The sequence below is a fragment of the Rhipicephalus microplus genome, unplaced genomic scaffold (assembly GCF_043290135.1).
Source record: "Rhipicephalus microplus isolate Deutch F79 unplaced genomic scaffold, USDA_Rmic scaffold_12, whole genome shotgun sequence".
Lineage (NCBI taxonomy): Eukaryota > Metazoa > Arthropoda > Arachnida > Ixodida > Ixodidae > Rhipicephalus > Rhipicephalus microplus.
Window position 1 is genome coordinate 34,507,435 of NW_027464585.1, and position 17,365 is coordinate 34,524,799.

The window sequence follows — 17,365 nt, forward strand, 5'->3', positions numbered from 1 at the left end:
GAAGGCTTCTCACTATCCAGGCACTGACAACTCCAGGTTTATTTGGAGTTCGAAGTGCCGCCGATCGCAAGTGTTTTCCTTGGAGGCATAGCTACTTCGACAGCCGGCTCGCTACAGGCTGGCATGTTAACTATCCTACTGCTAATTCACTCAAGCACGCTTGATCATCGTGTCACATGTGAAAACCAATTGCGAAAGAGCTTTTTCAAATAAAAGTCCTTTAAATTCTGGCTGTATGTCATCTATCGCACTGCTTTCTATTTTTTCTTATTTATTCTTCTATCATTTTAGAAGCCCTTCCCCTAACTCCTCAGATAATTTCATCTACAATCCAAACAAACTGTGTATGAAATACATCTTCACAAAAAAATTATACCATTTATGTGAGCTGTGCCAGCTGAGAGGCTTGCAAGCTCAGATTGTGGCGATAATTCGCACAGGACAGCTCGTGTGGCCTGTGTATTTTTACTTAGCTGTTAAAAAAGACTCACAAACCTTTCTAAATATATTCTTACAGGCAATTTATACAATGTGTAATTACAACAGGCTCGTTCGCTCAGAGTCGTCTACAACCTGAAGGCGCAGATGAACTCTATTTATTACAGAGGCACAGGCAGCATTTCTTTGTTTTTTGGGGGGGGGCACCACCTTAATCTTAAGAGGGTGCCGGGCAGACAAGTGGGGTCGAGTGTCACTTTTTGCTCTGTAAACAATAGCGGAAAGATTTTTGGGGGGGAGAGGAGGGGGGAAGAAAGGCAAAGGCCCGGTGCCCGGTGTGTCACTCGCTGGTCCCTTCACTCACAAATTGCAGGCAAAGAAATGATCATACTTTTTTTGGGTACAGGCACGGCCCTTATTTATCACTAAGTAGTATTCATTCGGCCCTCATCTAGCTGCTTTAGCTAGAATCTGCGAATTTGAAAATGAATTTCCCGCTGTTTCGCATGCAGAGGTAGCAGAGGGCGCTCCTTCGCCAATCTAAAAGCGACAGCAGCGCCGTTCCTGCGTGGGATACGGGAGGGGACCGCTCCTAAGACGACTTGCCGCGCTTACCCGACTGATAGTATCTAAAAACGTTGTCTAACGCCGACTGTCTCGTGCCTCAATGAACCACATCCGCCGCACGACCTGTATGATGACTGCTTCTTAGGAAACATAAGTGCCGACGACTTCGCAGTGTGACAACGAGCTGACTCTCAACTCAAGAGCCCGATGGAATTCCTCGAGGATAAAGGCGCCACTGTTCCAAAGGTATTCAAGAGAGGACTTGTGTCATTCTTCGTGAAAAATGAAGTTCTAATAAAGAAGAACTCGCCTCTTCGAGCTAAACACCTTCTCGTGTTCCCTCAGCAGTGATACTAGAGGTCCTTCCGGCCCTACACGACGACCCGACGGCTGGACACCTCGGTGTTTCCCATACGCTCACGAGAATACAGGAAAAATACTATTGGCCACGACTTGCCGTCGATGTCACTCGTTACGTCAGCACATGCTGAGACTGTAAACGACAACAGACACCTTCGACAAGACCAGTAGGCTTCCTTCATCTGATCGAACCACCTCACCGACCATTCCAGCAAATCGGTATGGACCTACTAGGACCGTTTCCTAAGTCGTAGGCTTGTGCGAATAGTGAATTTCAGGGTCGAAGTGAATTCGAAGCGAATAGTGATTTTGGTCGAATAATTTCGAATCGAGTTCGAATAGCATGTATGACATTTAAAAAAAAGGGAATATTTATCATAACCTAACTAACCTGCACGATACTTCTTTTGAATTGAAATAGGTGCTCTATGCAGATGCCTTTTTTTTTCATTGAAAGGAAGTCGAAACAACCTTGATTGGTAGTTTCGGTAGGATCCGAGTGATAACCTGCAAGATACATAACATTTTAACATTTGTTATACTTAAATCATATAAACCATCATAACAAGCTTAATAAAATGAATAATTGATTTGAGGGTAACATGTTCCTTTAAAGGGGCCCTGCAACACTTTTTCAAGTATCCATGGAGCCAGTAAACATGCTTGTCGCCTCACAAATTTACCGCCGCAAAGTTTGTAGAATCAGTCCAGTACGAGCCGAGTTACAAAAATTTGTCGCATGCTGCAATTGCATTCTCCATTCTCGACCCTTCAAAAGAGCTGGAAGCTAAGTAGAGAAGGATGGCACGGGAAAAGAAAAAAATATCATAAGTGCCTAGTGACTGAGCATTTTTTCTCTCTCTTTTTTCCTCAAATACGAGGTCTTTCAGTGCGATCCTGCACGTATTTGTGGACAAGCGGCGGCCTCATGCGGCGGTCCGATAACACGAGGGCGCCATGCTCAAATCAGCCAATGATTGTGACCAGAGCCGTATTTTCTTTCTTGGCTGTGACAAGTGATTTTTGAGCTTGGCGTGTCATTTGCCGAGGAAAGAGAGCAATTTTTAGCTTTGAAAACTCGTGAATTTCAGGCCACGTGCTGCCCTATAATACTTGCCTCGCGTGTTTTTGGTTGCCTCGACTACCGATCGGCAGTGTTTTCTGACCATGCTCAGTAATTGTTGCAGGGCCCCTTTAAATATGAAGAGGGGCTTTGTGGCAAAGCAAATTTCTTCTGAGTAGATGCTTTCACGGCTTTGCACTACTACATTACAGTGAAACCACCTTTACAGGCGGACTAATGTACAATTATTTGTTTATTGCGAATACTTCGAAAATGTTCTATAATTTAAATTCGAATCGAAGCAAATTCGAATACTCACCTATTCATTCGAATATTCGCACAAGCCTACTAAGTCGACTTGCAGGAATAAATGGATCGTTGTTGCCACCGGCTACCTTACCCGCTACGCCGAAACAAGGGCCCTGCCTAGAGGCAGTGCAGCCGAGATAGCGAAGTTCTTCATTGAAGACATCGTCCTGCGTCATGGAGCACCAGAGGTCCTCATCACTCACAGAAGTAGAACCTTTACTGCAGAGTTAACACAGGTGATCTTGGCATACAGCCAGACAAGCCACTGCTGGACTACAGCGTACCACCCACAGACCAAGGGCCTCACCGAGCAGCCAAACAAGACAAGCGCCGACATCTTGGCCATGGACGTTGATGTCAACATGGCCGTCGGACGCCATCCTTCCTTTCGTGACCTTTGCATACAACACAGTGGCACAGGAGACAATGCAGATGTCGCCATACATGTTAGTCTATGGAAGGAACACGGCCACGATGCTCGACGCCATGCTACCAAACGTCGCCGACGAAGAAAACCTTGGTGTGACTGTCTACACTCAGCGCGCCAATGAAGCCCCTCAGCACGCCCTCAGCGTGCCAAGAAACAACAGAGGACCGACAGCCACCGTTTCAATCTTCGACCACACTTGGTGAAATACCAGCCTGGCGACCGCATTTGGATATGGACGCCAATACGTCGACGTGGCCTCAGAGAAAAACTTCTGTGAAGGTACTTCGGACCATACTGGGTAGTTCGACGTCTCGGTACACTCGACTATGAAGTTGTCCTCGATGGCATCACGAACTCTCAACAACGGCGTGCACGACCTGAAGCAGTTCATGTCGTGCACCTCAAGTTTTTCATGTGCTTTAACGAACTGAAGGACTGTGTTCTTTGTTTTTTTTTTATTATTCTACCTTATTGTTTGTGCTTATTTATTATTGTGTGTTTTCCTTGCTTTATTGTTAGTTTGTTTCTCCCTGGTGTTCAGTTTTAGGCATCAAGACGATTCTTCTTCAGAGGGGAGCAATGCCACGTGTGTTTTTTATATACACTTACGTTTCATTCGGGTTTCGGCTACAAAGCCTGTCTGAAATTCCAGAAGGTTCACGATTATGGCAGATCATTTTGTTAAAGAGCCCGTAAACAGCTCTGAGGTCCAAAAATAAAAAATATATATATTTGCAGTTTTTCTTTGCGAACACGCTGCCGCAAGAATTTTGTGAATAAGTGCTATATTAAGGAAGTTACTTACAGGGGTTAGAACATCGGTCTAAGCTGGTTTCAAATTTTTGCAGAGCCTCGTCCCCCTTCTCCCTTCCAAGAAGGGGAAGGCGTAGCCCATCGTCGTGACTTTACTTCGGCGCGTGACACAACGTCAGCGATTGACGTCATCAGCGTACTCGATCAGTTACAATGCAGTTCTTCTTGCTGCAAAGCATGGTTGTTTGTTTACCGTTTGCCGCACCAGTCGCGGGTCAACAGTGTAAGCGTCAGTTGTGAATGTGAGCGTCAGGTGTGAAGTGTTGATCAGGTCCCCGACCTACGTCGCTGGATGGCCGATTTGCTTCAGCCATGCAGCACGCAGGGCCCCATTGCGAGACACCCGGTGCCGATGCTTCTTCAGCGTCCAGTCGCTCGATTTGCGGCCGACGACCGAGCAACGCTTTTTACCCATGTAACTCATGTCAAGGGCGAAGTATGTTCGTATGTGCGCACAGGTGCTGTAGTTTAGCAACAAGTGTACACGTGCACGTGACAACTGCAAAGCTGGTTCTTTCACAGCAGTGCCAAGAAACAAGGGGCAGTTTCGTAGCTGTGGGTGGGAACAGGAACTGACGTTCACTTTACTACTGTTTTTTCACACCTGATTTAGACCAATCAGCGAGCTGCTTCGGTGAGCTGCATGCTACGTCACGTTGCCGATCGCTGAGTTGACGTCACTCCACAGGCAAGGGGGTCGGTCAGGCATAGGAAAAATGGGCGGGAATCGTTTTCAATATACAGACTCTGCTTGGCGCGAAGCGCTGTAATATTCAGAAAACGTGATCGATGCGGTCTAATCTACGAATTGCCAAGCTTGTATGGGATGTGTAAAAAAAAGTCGGAGCCTGTTTACTGGCTCGCCCACTTTGTGAAACATTTCAGATTATTCTGGAACCTACGCCGCCGTAGCGATGCTAGAATATTCAATGGCAAGTGCATAAATGCCGACGATCTTCTCGCCGGTATCAGTGCTCGCGTCTTGTTGTAATCCGACTTTCTTTATATATGACCGCAAGTTTGGCTGAATAAACAGTATAATCTTCAACCTACAGTCTGCTCCCTTTTTTGACATCACGACTCCCGTGACGATAAGCTACAACAAGCTCGCCTTTCGGTTCTACTACAGTCTAAAAACTACATATTGTGGGCATATTCTGGGTATGACGTCCGGATTGAGACAGAGTTTACGTATTCAGCCCGAGGACTCAGCAGTGAACAGACAGCCTGAGGCAGAACCCGCATACACAAAATGATGATAGAGATTACAACCGGTGAATATGAGGACAGAGAGCCAGGCTGATGACGATGATTATAATAATGTACAGATGAGAAGAAGGGCATAACAAATGCCCACAATATTATAGGCACTAGAAAAATAACTGCACATTTGCAATCTCCGCACAAATATACATAAACTCAGCAAGTTTCACCTGAGTTGATAAAGAACTAAAGACATTTTCAGGACATATAGGGCACTTCTGTTAAAGAGATACCAATTATTAAATTTGGCTTTAGACAAGCTCATTGTGATATTAACACTAAGCAGCTGAAAGTACTGACGGTGCGATAACTTACAGTGGTGGCTGGTGGGTAAAGGTAGCTTGTGCTGGCCGCGGTGGGGCCCGACGTGGGGTACGGTGGATATGCCGCAGGCGCAACAGAGGGGAAGACCGGGTAAGAGGGCATGCCGGCTCCACTTATGGGGTTGGAAGAGGCCGATGCAGCACCGCTTGCCGGAGCTATGGGGCACCAAGAGAACACATTCCTTGCAATGTCAAGCAAGCACAAATCATCAGCCAGCAACCACAGCTTTCTCAACAGGGATGTGTGGAAACACTGTGGCAGAACATTTCATTACTTAAAAACAATGCACCGTTCAGAGACGTGAGTGGGCAAGAGCACTAAAAAAAACTGTGCCTTTTTATACTCAGAAAAACTGTGCCTTTTTGTGATTCTCAGTTCTCACAATCTATGAGATTTGTGGCCGTAACAGCTGCCACTCATGTTGGAAGGGAATTGCCATTGATCTAAGCCCCTCCTTCTCGATGACAATCCAAAGGTTGTCCACGGAGAGTCAGTGAAAGCACTTCTCAGTAGTGTTTCCACATTTCTGATCATGCTCAGTTCACTGAGTATTGACAAGTGTCGCTGATGACGAGGGACTTAAACGACTATCCACCAAGAAAAGTTCAAATGGCTGGACGCTGTAGTCTAAATAAGCCGAAGCATTATGCATGAAAGTAGAGCTTCCCCACACTAAATACCTGCCCTGGCCTTTTGCTTAATTGCATTGAAGTGGTTGTAGCTAGCTGCATATCAACCACGGCTCACCCCTAGATGCAGCGACAAGAGGCTGTGGTAGCTTACGCTTAAAGGCGCTGCAAGTAGCCACTGGAGGGCACAGCTTGCATGTTCGCTCTAATAGATATAGACACTATCAAATTTATCCCCACAACATCATTCTGTAGCACGCCGCAGAAACCCTGGTTTACAAACAAACTAAAGAGACTAGCGAATAGAAAAAAGAGCCTTTTTCGCGCAGCAAAAGCAAACGAAACGCCCGAAGCTTGGGCGAAATACAACGCAGCCGAAAAAGAATATACTACCGCTATTAGTAACGCAAAATATACGTTTTTGAACCAGGATTTACCAGGCATGCTAACCGATAACACACGTAAATTCTGGCAGATAGTGAACCCTCGGCCTACCAGCACCATCCACCTTACTAATGATTCTGGTCACATGCACTCAGATGATCAATGTGCTGACACTTTTAACAGCGCATTTTCATCTGTGTTTACTAACGAATCTAGCGTACCTTCCTCTCCTGCCCCGGTGCTGTTGACATCCTCTATGTGCTCAATTGTTTTTTGCGCAGGTGGTATTTCAAGTATTATTCAAAACATGAAACTGCCCTCATCAGGTGGCGTCGATGATATCGACTCAAAAGTGTTAAAAAATATCCATGACACCATCGCCCCATTTTTGTGCTTGATGTATGCGCAGTCGCTCTCCACAGGCATTCTTCCAGATGACTGGAACATGGGCAAGGTTGTTCCCATCTACAAATCAGGTGATAAGAACTGTCCATTGAACTACCGTCCCATTTCTTTAACAAGCGTCCCATGCAAAATCATGGAACATGTCATCTACTCTCAGATTGTAAACTTTCTAGATTCCAACAACTTTTTTCACCCCAGCCAGCATGGTTTTAGGAAAAGATTCTCCTGCGAAACACAACTAGCAATATTTCTTCACGATCTGCATGCTAACCTTGACAACAACTTACAAACTGACGCAATCTTTCTAGATTACGCAAAGGCATTCGACACAGTACCCCACCAATGACTAATGCTAAAACTATCCCAGTTAAACTTAGACCCAAGTATACTAAATTGGATCAAAGCATTTCTAACTAACCATTCTCAGTTTGTGCATGTCAATAATAAATCTTCTGCTTACCTCAAAGTAACATCAGGCGTACCTCAAGGTTCAGTTCTTGGCCCCCTCCTGTTTCTGATATACATCAACGACTTACCCCTCAGCGTATCCTGCAAAATCCGCATGTTTGCAGATGACTGTGTAATCTATCGGACAGTAACTAACACTCACAACCAAAATCTTCTCCACAACGATCTTAACCACATTCAAAGTTGGTGCAATAATTGGCTTTTGTTTCTTAACCCTAACAAATGCAAACTTGTTACGTTTACCCGCCGTAAGAATCCTTTCATTTTTTCATATCATATCGCCAACGTCCCTGTGCAATCACAACCATCCTACAAGTATCTAGATGTCACATTGTATTGCGATCTCACTTGGAATGCGCATATTACTAACGTCATTTCATCGGCAAATAAAACTCTGGGCTTCTTGAAGCGTCACCTACGTCATGCACCAAAACATGTGAAGTTGCTAGCATATCAGTCCCTCATCAGATCGAAACTCGAATATGCCTCCCCCATATGGAACCCGCCCCAAACATACCTCATTAACGACCTCGAATCTGTCCAAAATCGCGCCGCTCGATTCATTCACTCCCAGTACTCATACGACATCAGTATTTCATCCTTGAAAGCACAATCCAGTTTATCACCCCTCTCTGTTCGCCGCCCTATCGCCACCCTTTCTCTTTTTCATAAATTTTTTCATGCTTCTCTCAATGCAGCTCCTTACATCTTCCCCCCGACATACATTTCACACCGCACAAGCCATCCACTTCAAGTGTCCCGTTATCGTAATAGAACTGCCACTTTTTCCGCTTCTTTTTTTTCCCCGCGCCGTCAAGGATTGGAATGACCTTCCCTGCTCCATTGCTTCAACCACCTGCTCATCATCCTTCGCGACAAATCTTACAAATCACCTATGCTGCGAAAACTAACGTGTTCAAATGTTCTCTTTTCCTGTGTATCCACCCCTTATGTAATACCCCCGAGTGGAGTCCTTAAGAAAATAAAAATGAATGAATGAACACTCCCAGTGCTGCTCTGTTTAGGGCACAAGAGGAAGGAAGGAAACAAACAGAAAGGAAGGAGAATACATGGAGGTTAAACTACCGGTTGTACACAAGGCACTCACAATCTGCTAGATTTACTACAGCAGCAGAGGACAGTGTCAGTGCCATCATACAACGATGAAACAGATTTTTTTGCTGGTGTGCACGTTACCATTTCCCCATGGAGTGCCAATGATGATGCACCACTTCAATCTTGTAAACACATGGCAAAAGAAAATTATTGTGCACGCCAAAACAGTGTTTATTATGGGTGCTCAAAGCTGTGAGCAAATACGGTAATCAATTATGGCAGAAAAACGCATGGCATTTGATTTGACAAACAACAGTTTTAACTAGACTCGAGCAAATAATAAATTCCAAGTTTGAAGCAAACAGTGATACTGTTCAATTAATTTCAAATTGAATTCAAATTATATATGTCACATATGTGACCAAGAAAATGCATCGTCGAAAGCAGCATTGCCAACGCTTGGGAACTGGGTTCTTGGCTTTCTCGCTCGCCTCGTACTGATTGTCACCAGCATGTCCCTAAACGCTGCTCAGTTCCGATTGTGTTTTAATTGTAGAGCCACCGTCGCAACACACATCAATAAACCCCTTTACAATTGGTGAAGGTGCTGCCATTCCTTGTCGCCTGAACCTGGGTTCTGGCATTTGCCGTCGCCTGAACCTGGAGCTGCGCAACAAAACGCTACCTCCCATCATGGCAGACAACAACGCGCAATCTAGCTCTTCCACTCTGTCCTCCAGCACCCCCGGCATTCTTCGCTTGCGAGTCCACGGTCTTCAGCAGAGCTGATAAGACCGGTGTCGAAGACTGGTTCACCAACTACAAACTGGTGAGCGCTAACAACAAGTGGGATGACGCGGACAACGTCACCTTTTAGCTCGCTGACATTGCCTAAATGTGGTATAACAACCACAAAAACGACATACCGACATGGTACGTTTTATAGACTTCGTTTGCTGATGTTTTCGGCCGACTCCCTATCCACAAGTCCATGGTCGAACAACGCTTGCGGACTCGCGCACAGAAGCAATCAAAATCATTCACCGGTTACATCGAAAGCATTGTTGATCTTTGCAACCATGTGAACCCCACCATGCCTGAGTCGTGCAAGATTCAGCACATCCTCAAAGGGATCAATGATGGCGCATTTCAGATGCTCCTGGCCCATAATCCTGCCACCGTTGTGGAACTTGTCCCTTCATGTCAAAGTTTTGATGAGTTGAAGAAGCAGCCCGCCCTGACTCGGCCATTTTCCTCACACGTCTATTCGCTCTCCAGTCTTGCTCCTGGTCCCAAGCACTGTGGGGTCTCGAAATGGTGAGAGAGCACCACGCCACGCTCTTGGAGTGAACGGACACAGCAGACACAGTCGGTACAAACCAAACAACATACATACATTTATTTAACTAATTTAGGTGACGATATCGTCCGCCGAATCGATACATCAATCATTATCAACACGGAAAGCCATCATTACACAAAATTACCATACACTTAAACAACATAACACAAGAGCACACAAAAGACGGCGTCGCCAACGCTTCACTCACCACGTGGGCCTACCTCAGGGGGCCCACGGTGCCATCCACGGCAGACCCACTGTGAGAGACATCCGTTCGCGCCAAACGCCACCAGCCGAAGAGGCTCGCTCAACTCTCGCCCACCACTAAGGCTTGCTTTCCACCAGAGGTCACTGCCGACGCTACACCATGATGGTGATGACGATAGTGGGGCTCAACGCGAATACAACGCTACCTGCCGCCCAATAGTTGTCACCCCGAAATGCGGCTTTGGGCGAGACACATGCGCCACACGGCGCAAACAACTTTACAGGGGTTGTCAGCACCCCCCTATTCTCCCAACCTTAAATCAAACCATATCTCGAAAACAACGAGATCAGCTACACAAGCTTTAACCAAAGAAATGACATCACATGTTTCTTCATAATCTCCTTGCACCACGACACCGCTGCCGGTCGACATTGCTGCATTGTCCGGCTCGACTTCACCTCAGTACCGGTCCGGTCCCACACCAGCAACATTAACGTCGGCGCGACGAACCGTCGCTAGCGCCGACACGTCTTCCAGTTGTGACCAACACTCATGAGGGCGCCGGACTGCAGGCAGTTGTGCAGGTCCCAGGCATCTCTATCACTTGACCTCACGACCACATTTTTGGCCAGCGACGGTGACGAAGTGCAGAAGACAGCCGGCCGTGGATGACATCCCTTCCGCTGAATACATAAAAGAAAACTCGAAAGAAATAATGGAGAAGGGCCTAGGGAAGGGAGCTTCTGGCTTTTCGCCCACGTGGTATGATGGCGAGTACTGCTAGCTAATACATCGGCAGCGGCTGAGACGCCCGTCAAAATAAAACAAAAATTACTTTTTGCTAACTCGTGCATCGCAAGATAAAAAAAAGTGTGGGAAGCAGAGCCCAACACCTCAACGCCACGATCCACCTAGTTGTTCCACGTGCGACAGGCGGCTGTGCATAGCCTTAAGCCTAATGAGTTGCTCGGCAACAGCCGGCATTCGCCCAGCACTCAGCCTAGACACAGAAGAAGCGAAACATCCACTCTGTGAGGTGGCCCTATCGCTCGACGCACACAGCAGCTTACTGAGCGATCGGCGTCCACCGCCCCGGGCGGTGTCACGACGCCCCGGCGTCGAGTTGCAATACAAGACAGCAACGCCGCCCGACTCCCAGAGCCCAAAAAGACAGAAGAAGCTATTTACAGAAAATTGGACCACCCACGAGGCTTCCGTACTCACTCGCTTCGGGCCTGGCCTGCAAACCACATGCTCACGTGCTCTAGGCCTTGCTCACCCCAGGATGCAGATCGCATGGCTCTCGTCCCAATTCAACAACGGTTTTGAAAACTAACACCAACAAAAAAGAACACTTGCGAGAAAAAAAAAAAAAATAACCCGAGTGCCGACAAGTTTAAACACGTCACAAAACCAATACCCTCGCTTCTCAACAAAGCACATTGCCGATGATTTGATTGATTGATTTGTGGGGTTTAACGTCCCAAAACCACCATATGATTATGAGAGACGCCGTAGTGGAGGGCTCCGGAAATTTCGACCACCTGGGGTTCTTTAACGTGCGCCCAAATCTGAGCACACGGGCCTACAACATTTCCGCCTCCATCGGAAATGCAGCCGCCGCAGCCGGGAATCGAACCCGTGACCTGCGGGTCAGCAGCCGAGTACCTTAGCCACTAGACCACCGCGGCGGGGCAAGCACACTGCCGATGCTAGCAAAGAAGTCCCCCTAGGCCTCTTCTTCTTTGGCTCTAACAAAAGCTTGTACCGAACCGAAAAACTGTCATCCGATACTCCAAGAGCATGGCGCGGTGCTCTCTCGCCATTTCGAGGCCTCACAGCACTCACCGATTCTGCAAGAGATTGAAGACTGTGCGCAAAGAAGTAGCTCAGCTAATGTTGTTGATTCCCTTCACACAGCAGCCGCCATCCTACCGCCTGCCCGCACCGCTCCGCGATGTCATTGCCGAAGAGGTAGCTCAAACTGTTCCCGTCACTCCCCACCAACAGCCTGTGGCCACGCCTGATTCCTATGCGCCAACTATGCAGCCCGTAGCCGCGCCTCTTACGTATGCACAGGTGGTACACAAACCCCGCCAGCAGCATTTTCCACCCATGCATTGTATTGATACGTATCTCGAAGGATTATGGCCACTAGTGAGGGTCCGATCTTAATGAGCCGCAGGGCACGCATTAACCATCGCCATGGTGAGAACACAGTACTGCCCAAAGTCGCAACACCAAAACGCAGTACAGCCCGCTGCAAAGACGCGGCTGGAAAGCAAATGGGCTTATCCACGCCACGAGCGAGTAGTACTACACAGGGTGCCACGAGCATGTCTCTGTGGTAAAAGTGATTCACGGAGACACCGAGACCAAAGCCGGGTTGCTCGAGCGAGTGCAAAGGCGCTCGCGTTGGCTTTGAAGAGATACGGGTCGGCGTAGCTTGGCCACGCACTAGGACACCATTCGCAACTTTCACAGATGGTGGCGACGCCATGCGGCCACCGTCGTAACTGTCGTTTGGGGGATGCCCGCGCAGCCAGCCATTCAGTCGGCCTCACTTTGGCGGTTCGCTTGTGCTTTATATTTTGTCGCAGTCAATTTTTTTCTACGGAGATTCTTAATTTGATAATCAACTACCGAAGTCTGATCGTACTGCGAGTGGCAGTAACAATGGTTCACTTTTTATCATTTGCTCACTGTGAGCTACAGGTAGAAGAATCACGAAATGTGAAAGATGCCGCTATGCACGCGGCGTGCAGCCAAAGACGAGGTTTCCTGCTTTTCACGAGCAGTAACCCTGCAATAGAGAAAGAGACAAAAGAAACGTTTGTACTCGCACCATTTCAGTTAAAGAATAAGCACGCTCAGGGTTTTCTTTCAGGTGGGCGTGAAGGCCCGTCGAAGTTCCCTGCGTCTTTATTATATCACTGTTTGTGGTTGACACTCTTAGGTTAGCAGGGTCCCCCCTCCGTCTGCACCCCCCCCACCCCCTGTACGCATCCGTGTGAGTAGAGACATAGAAGCACTTCTTACAAATATATTTTTTTCGTCAATCTTTTTTTCGTAGACTGTTGTACTTTAAATTTATTTTGCGCTCATCACATAATTTGACTTGCTTATTACTTCATTTTTCTTGCTGCACACATGCAATCATAATGTGGTGTGGCTGACAGTGAAGCAGCCTATCCACCAATTTTTTCGTTGTTGTCCTTCACCTGGAAGACTATATATGATGAAAATAAATGTTTCATTTGAAATTAATAAATCTATGGTTATGTAATTAGCTTCCAAGCATGCTTGAAATTTTGGCACGCACTTTACTTCCTCATTGATCACGCTGCATCAGGAAAGTACAACCAAGTTTCTTTTGCTTAGAAGCGTGTTAAAGCAGCGTTTGTCCCATGAAGAGTGATAACAGGCTCGAACAACGACGTCACGACTTACTGTTTGCTAGGTCATGCGAGTGGATCGGTGCACTCTTAACAGCACCACTGATTATTTCAATGTCATGCATCAAAGCTAAAATACATAAGACAAGAAGGAAGGCTGCCACTTTTGCTTCTGTGTGAGATGCCTCGGACGCACTAAGCCTCGGAAAAGTGCAGCCATCCACTCGTATGACCTATAAGCTAAAAGTGAACTACTGTACTAGTAAGCAACAGGTGTTTCTTAACTACCTGCAAGTAAAGAAAAAATAACTACGATTTCATAGGTGCTGGTCACACGTGCAAAGCCAGGGAGAATAACCCGTCGAAGAAAGATACACCCCTCCTCCCTTAATAAAGTAAACAGGTCAGTGCAGTGCATTAACTCACCTTCATCGTTTCGTTGGTTCTCAATTCGAACCATGGCTCGTGCATGTATTTCCAAGGTAGGCAAGTCAGCAGGCAGAATACTTGGATAGTGTTCACAAAGCTAGTGTTCCTTCGCACCTCAGCTATTGATGTGACCGATGTTCCAAACTTCTTTTCCTTCAGTAATACACCGCACATGTGTTTCGCAACACCCAGTGTTATACATGCCAGAGTCAATGACCTTCTAAAGCACAGCTTTGCAACACTGTGGCTGCAACCGAAAATACTAAGCAGTTCGAAGTGACAAGCACTCGGTGGCCGCCGGAGCGCCGGCTGCATGATCCCCCAAACGACAGCCATGCTGGACTTACACTAGCGCCCTCTTTAGGTGGTAAAAGTTGCGAATACCGCTCTTCGACCGGGCGTATGCAAAGGGGCAACAAAAGGTGAGTGTTCACCTCGGGCACGAGGCACTGTCAGCGAAGTTCAATGAGCCCTAAACAATGGGAGTCGACGGATGGAAAAGGAAACGCGTGCTCACTCTAAGCTGTCTCGAAGAAATCTGACTCACTCCCAACGTGCGGGCGCCCAATACCTCTCGGGAGATTTTGTGCGCAGCGCCACAGTCGACATCCACTACCGGGTGAGAGGAGTCAAACGTCACTCCTCGCTCTCCCAGCACGGCAGACAGCGGAGGAGGGGAGTCATGCGGGGCATGAGAACAGCAGAAAAGGCAGCAAAGTCTGCGCACAGGCAGTGGGCTAGCCTCAATTCCCACAGCATTCACTTGCTCCTCACTCCGCCCTTCTTTGGACACCTTGGGCCACACCGCAAGTCAGAAATTCTTGGCCCACTCCTGACAATCGCCCGATCTGCTACACCTGTAGTACTCCAGGACATGTGGCCCGATATTGTCGCCGTCGCTTCCAACCCCTCCAAGACGCTACTTGACTGTTCCCGTATGACCCACAGCCCATGCCCCCACCTGCTCCTTATCCCTCCCTGAAGTATGGCTACACTGACCTTCCCGAGTCTTAGTCCCCCATGCCTCCATCTCAGACTCATTCTCCCCCTCCCCATCTTCTCGCAGGCGATCACTTTCTCCAATGCGTCGCCAACCCGCTTTCTCCAGCCGGGAAAACTAAACACTGCAGTTCCAGAGACAAAAACTGCGCCGTCGTCGAAATGCCGAAGTCTTCGCACTTCACCTGCTAACGTCATCACCCTATCTGTTCGATGATGTTTCTACCTTTGCCCTCTTCGACACAGGTGCTGCCGTTTTTGTTACAGCCGCCCAGCTCTGCCGCTCCCTACGCAAAGTGACCCCGCCGCTCCAGTTGAACTTCTGGGTGCCTGCACTGCCCGCATACTCATCTAAGGCTCGATGATCAGTGTGCTCGCATGACGTTATTCTCGAGTGGGACCTTCTGTCACATCATAACGCCCTCATCGACTGCGCACGCGCTGAAGTTCAATTTTCGCATCTGTGTGAGGAAATTTTGCACGAAACTCTTGATCGGTCGCCAAAACTTGTCGTCCATGAGGACACTGAAATTCCGCCAGCATCTTTTGCCATTGTGCTTGTTTGCTGTGATGACCATAACGATGCTATGGTATTGATTACACCTTCCGATTTTTTCATGAGCCGCAAAGCCGTTTCCCTGCCTTTCGCTACACTTGACGTCACTGCTGGCCGAAGCAATATTTTCGTCCACAACCCCCTTTCCACACCGCTTACGCTACTTGCCGGCGAATTTCTCAGTAGAGTGGAGTACCTTGCTCCTTCTTTCTTCCTTAACATACCAGACGAATCGTGCAGTAGTGCCTCGGCCGAACTTCATGCCCTTCTCCTGCTGGAATGCTGGTTAAGTGACATCTTCTCGATTTCCATCGCCGACACCTTAAATGCTCAAGAACGCGCCGAGCTTCTTGGCCTCCTGCAGCACTTTGTGAATTCTTTCGACGTTTCTCAGCCGCAATTGGGTCGCACTTCGGCAGTGCACCACTACATTGACACCGGTTCGCACCAGCCATTCAGTCAAAGACCATACCATGTTTCTGCTGCAGAACGCCACGTCATCAACAACCAGGTGGAAGAGATGCTACGCTGTCGTGTTATTCAACCATCGCACAGTCCCTGGGCATCTCCTGTCGTTCTAGTTCAAAAGAAGAATGAAGCGATTCGATTTTGCATTGACTACCGTCAATTAAACAAAGTGACGCGGAAAGACGTCTATCCATTACCGTGCATCGACGACGCCCTTGACAGCCTCCATAGAGCCGAATTCTTCTCCTCTTTAGACTTACAATCTGGCTACTGGCAGGTTCCCATGGCAAAAGCCGATTGCCAGAAAACTGCGTTCATTACCCCAGATGGCCTGTACGAATTTAGCCTGATGCCTTTTGGTCTTAGTAATGCTTTTGCCACGTTTGAACGAGTCATGGACAACACCCTGCGTGGCCTGAAGTGGTCTGTGTGTTGACGACATTGTCGTTTTCTCTCCCAATTATCCTACCCATCTGCTTCGGCTCCAACTGCTTCTGATGTGTGTAACTAACGCTCGGCTCCAACTGAACCTTAAAAAGTACCACTTCAATGTGCGACAGCTGTCCATTTTAGGGCTCATAGTGTCCAAGCATGAAGTTCTACTCTACCTTGCAAAGCTTCGTGCAGTCACTGAGTTCCCGAAACCTGCTACGCTCAAAGAATTACGAAGTTTCGTCGGACTATGCTCGTATTTTATTTTCAATGCTTCGTTTGAAATTTTGCATCGATTATGTCACCACTGACCAACCTCCTACGCGGTGATGCAGACCTTTCTTCCTGGTCTCCTGACTGCGACGCCGCATTTACAACGATCCGTGGTCTACTAACCTCTCCTCTCATTCTTCGGTATTTCGACCCAACAAGTGCATTGGAAGTTCACACAGACGCTAGCGGGGTTGGTCTTGACGCTGTCCTCGCCCAACGCAAGCCGAGCTACTCCGAATACGTTGTCGCTTATGCGAGTCGCATGCTCACTAAAGCTGAGGCCGATTACAGCGTCACTAAAAAGGAGTGCTTTGCTCTAGTGCGGGCGCTTCACAAGTTCCACCCTTATTTGTACGGTCGCCCTTTCGACCTGGTAACCGACCACCACTCTGTTGGCTTGCCACATTGAAAGACCCTTCTGGTTGCCTAGCTCGCTGGGCACTGCAAATCCAGGAGTATGACATTCGCGTCATCTATCGCAGCTGGAGCAGGCACTCCGACGCCGATGCCCTGTTCCGTTCGCTTTTACCTCCCGACTCGGCCTGCGAAGCTACTCATACCAACTCCGTTGCATCTCTCGACTTTGACTCCTTTGCCAGCGAACAACACAAGGACCCGTGGATCGCATAGTTTTTTTACTGTCTTTCTACATCATCGACCACTGTGGCATCACGAAAGCTGCTCATTTCAGGATTCATTATCAACTGCAACACAGACGCAACTATGCCCCTGAAGGTTGTAAGTGGCTCTTGGT

General features: G+C 47.8%; 1 protein-coding gene across 2 annotated transcripts in view; it reads right to left on the reverse strand.

The window, feature by feature from the left end:
• Positions 1-17,365, reverse strand: part of TSG101 (tumor susceptibility gene 101) — a 282,331-nt gene that overhangs the window by 90,073 nt on the left and 174,893 nt on the right. For both annotated transcript variants that reach the window (XM_075882468.1, XM_037418098.2), the window contains one exon: positions 5,559-5,722. In XM_075882468.1, the coding sequence (XP_075738583.1) occupies positions 5,559-5,722 (164 nt within the window). The remainder of the gene's footprint in view (positions 1-5,558; positions 5,723-17,365) is intronic.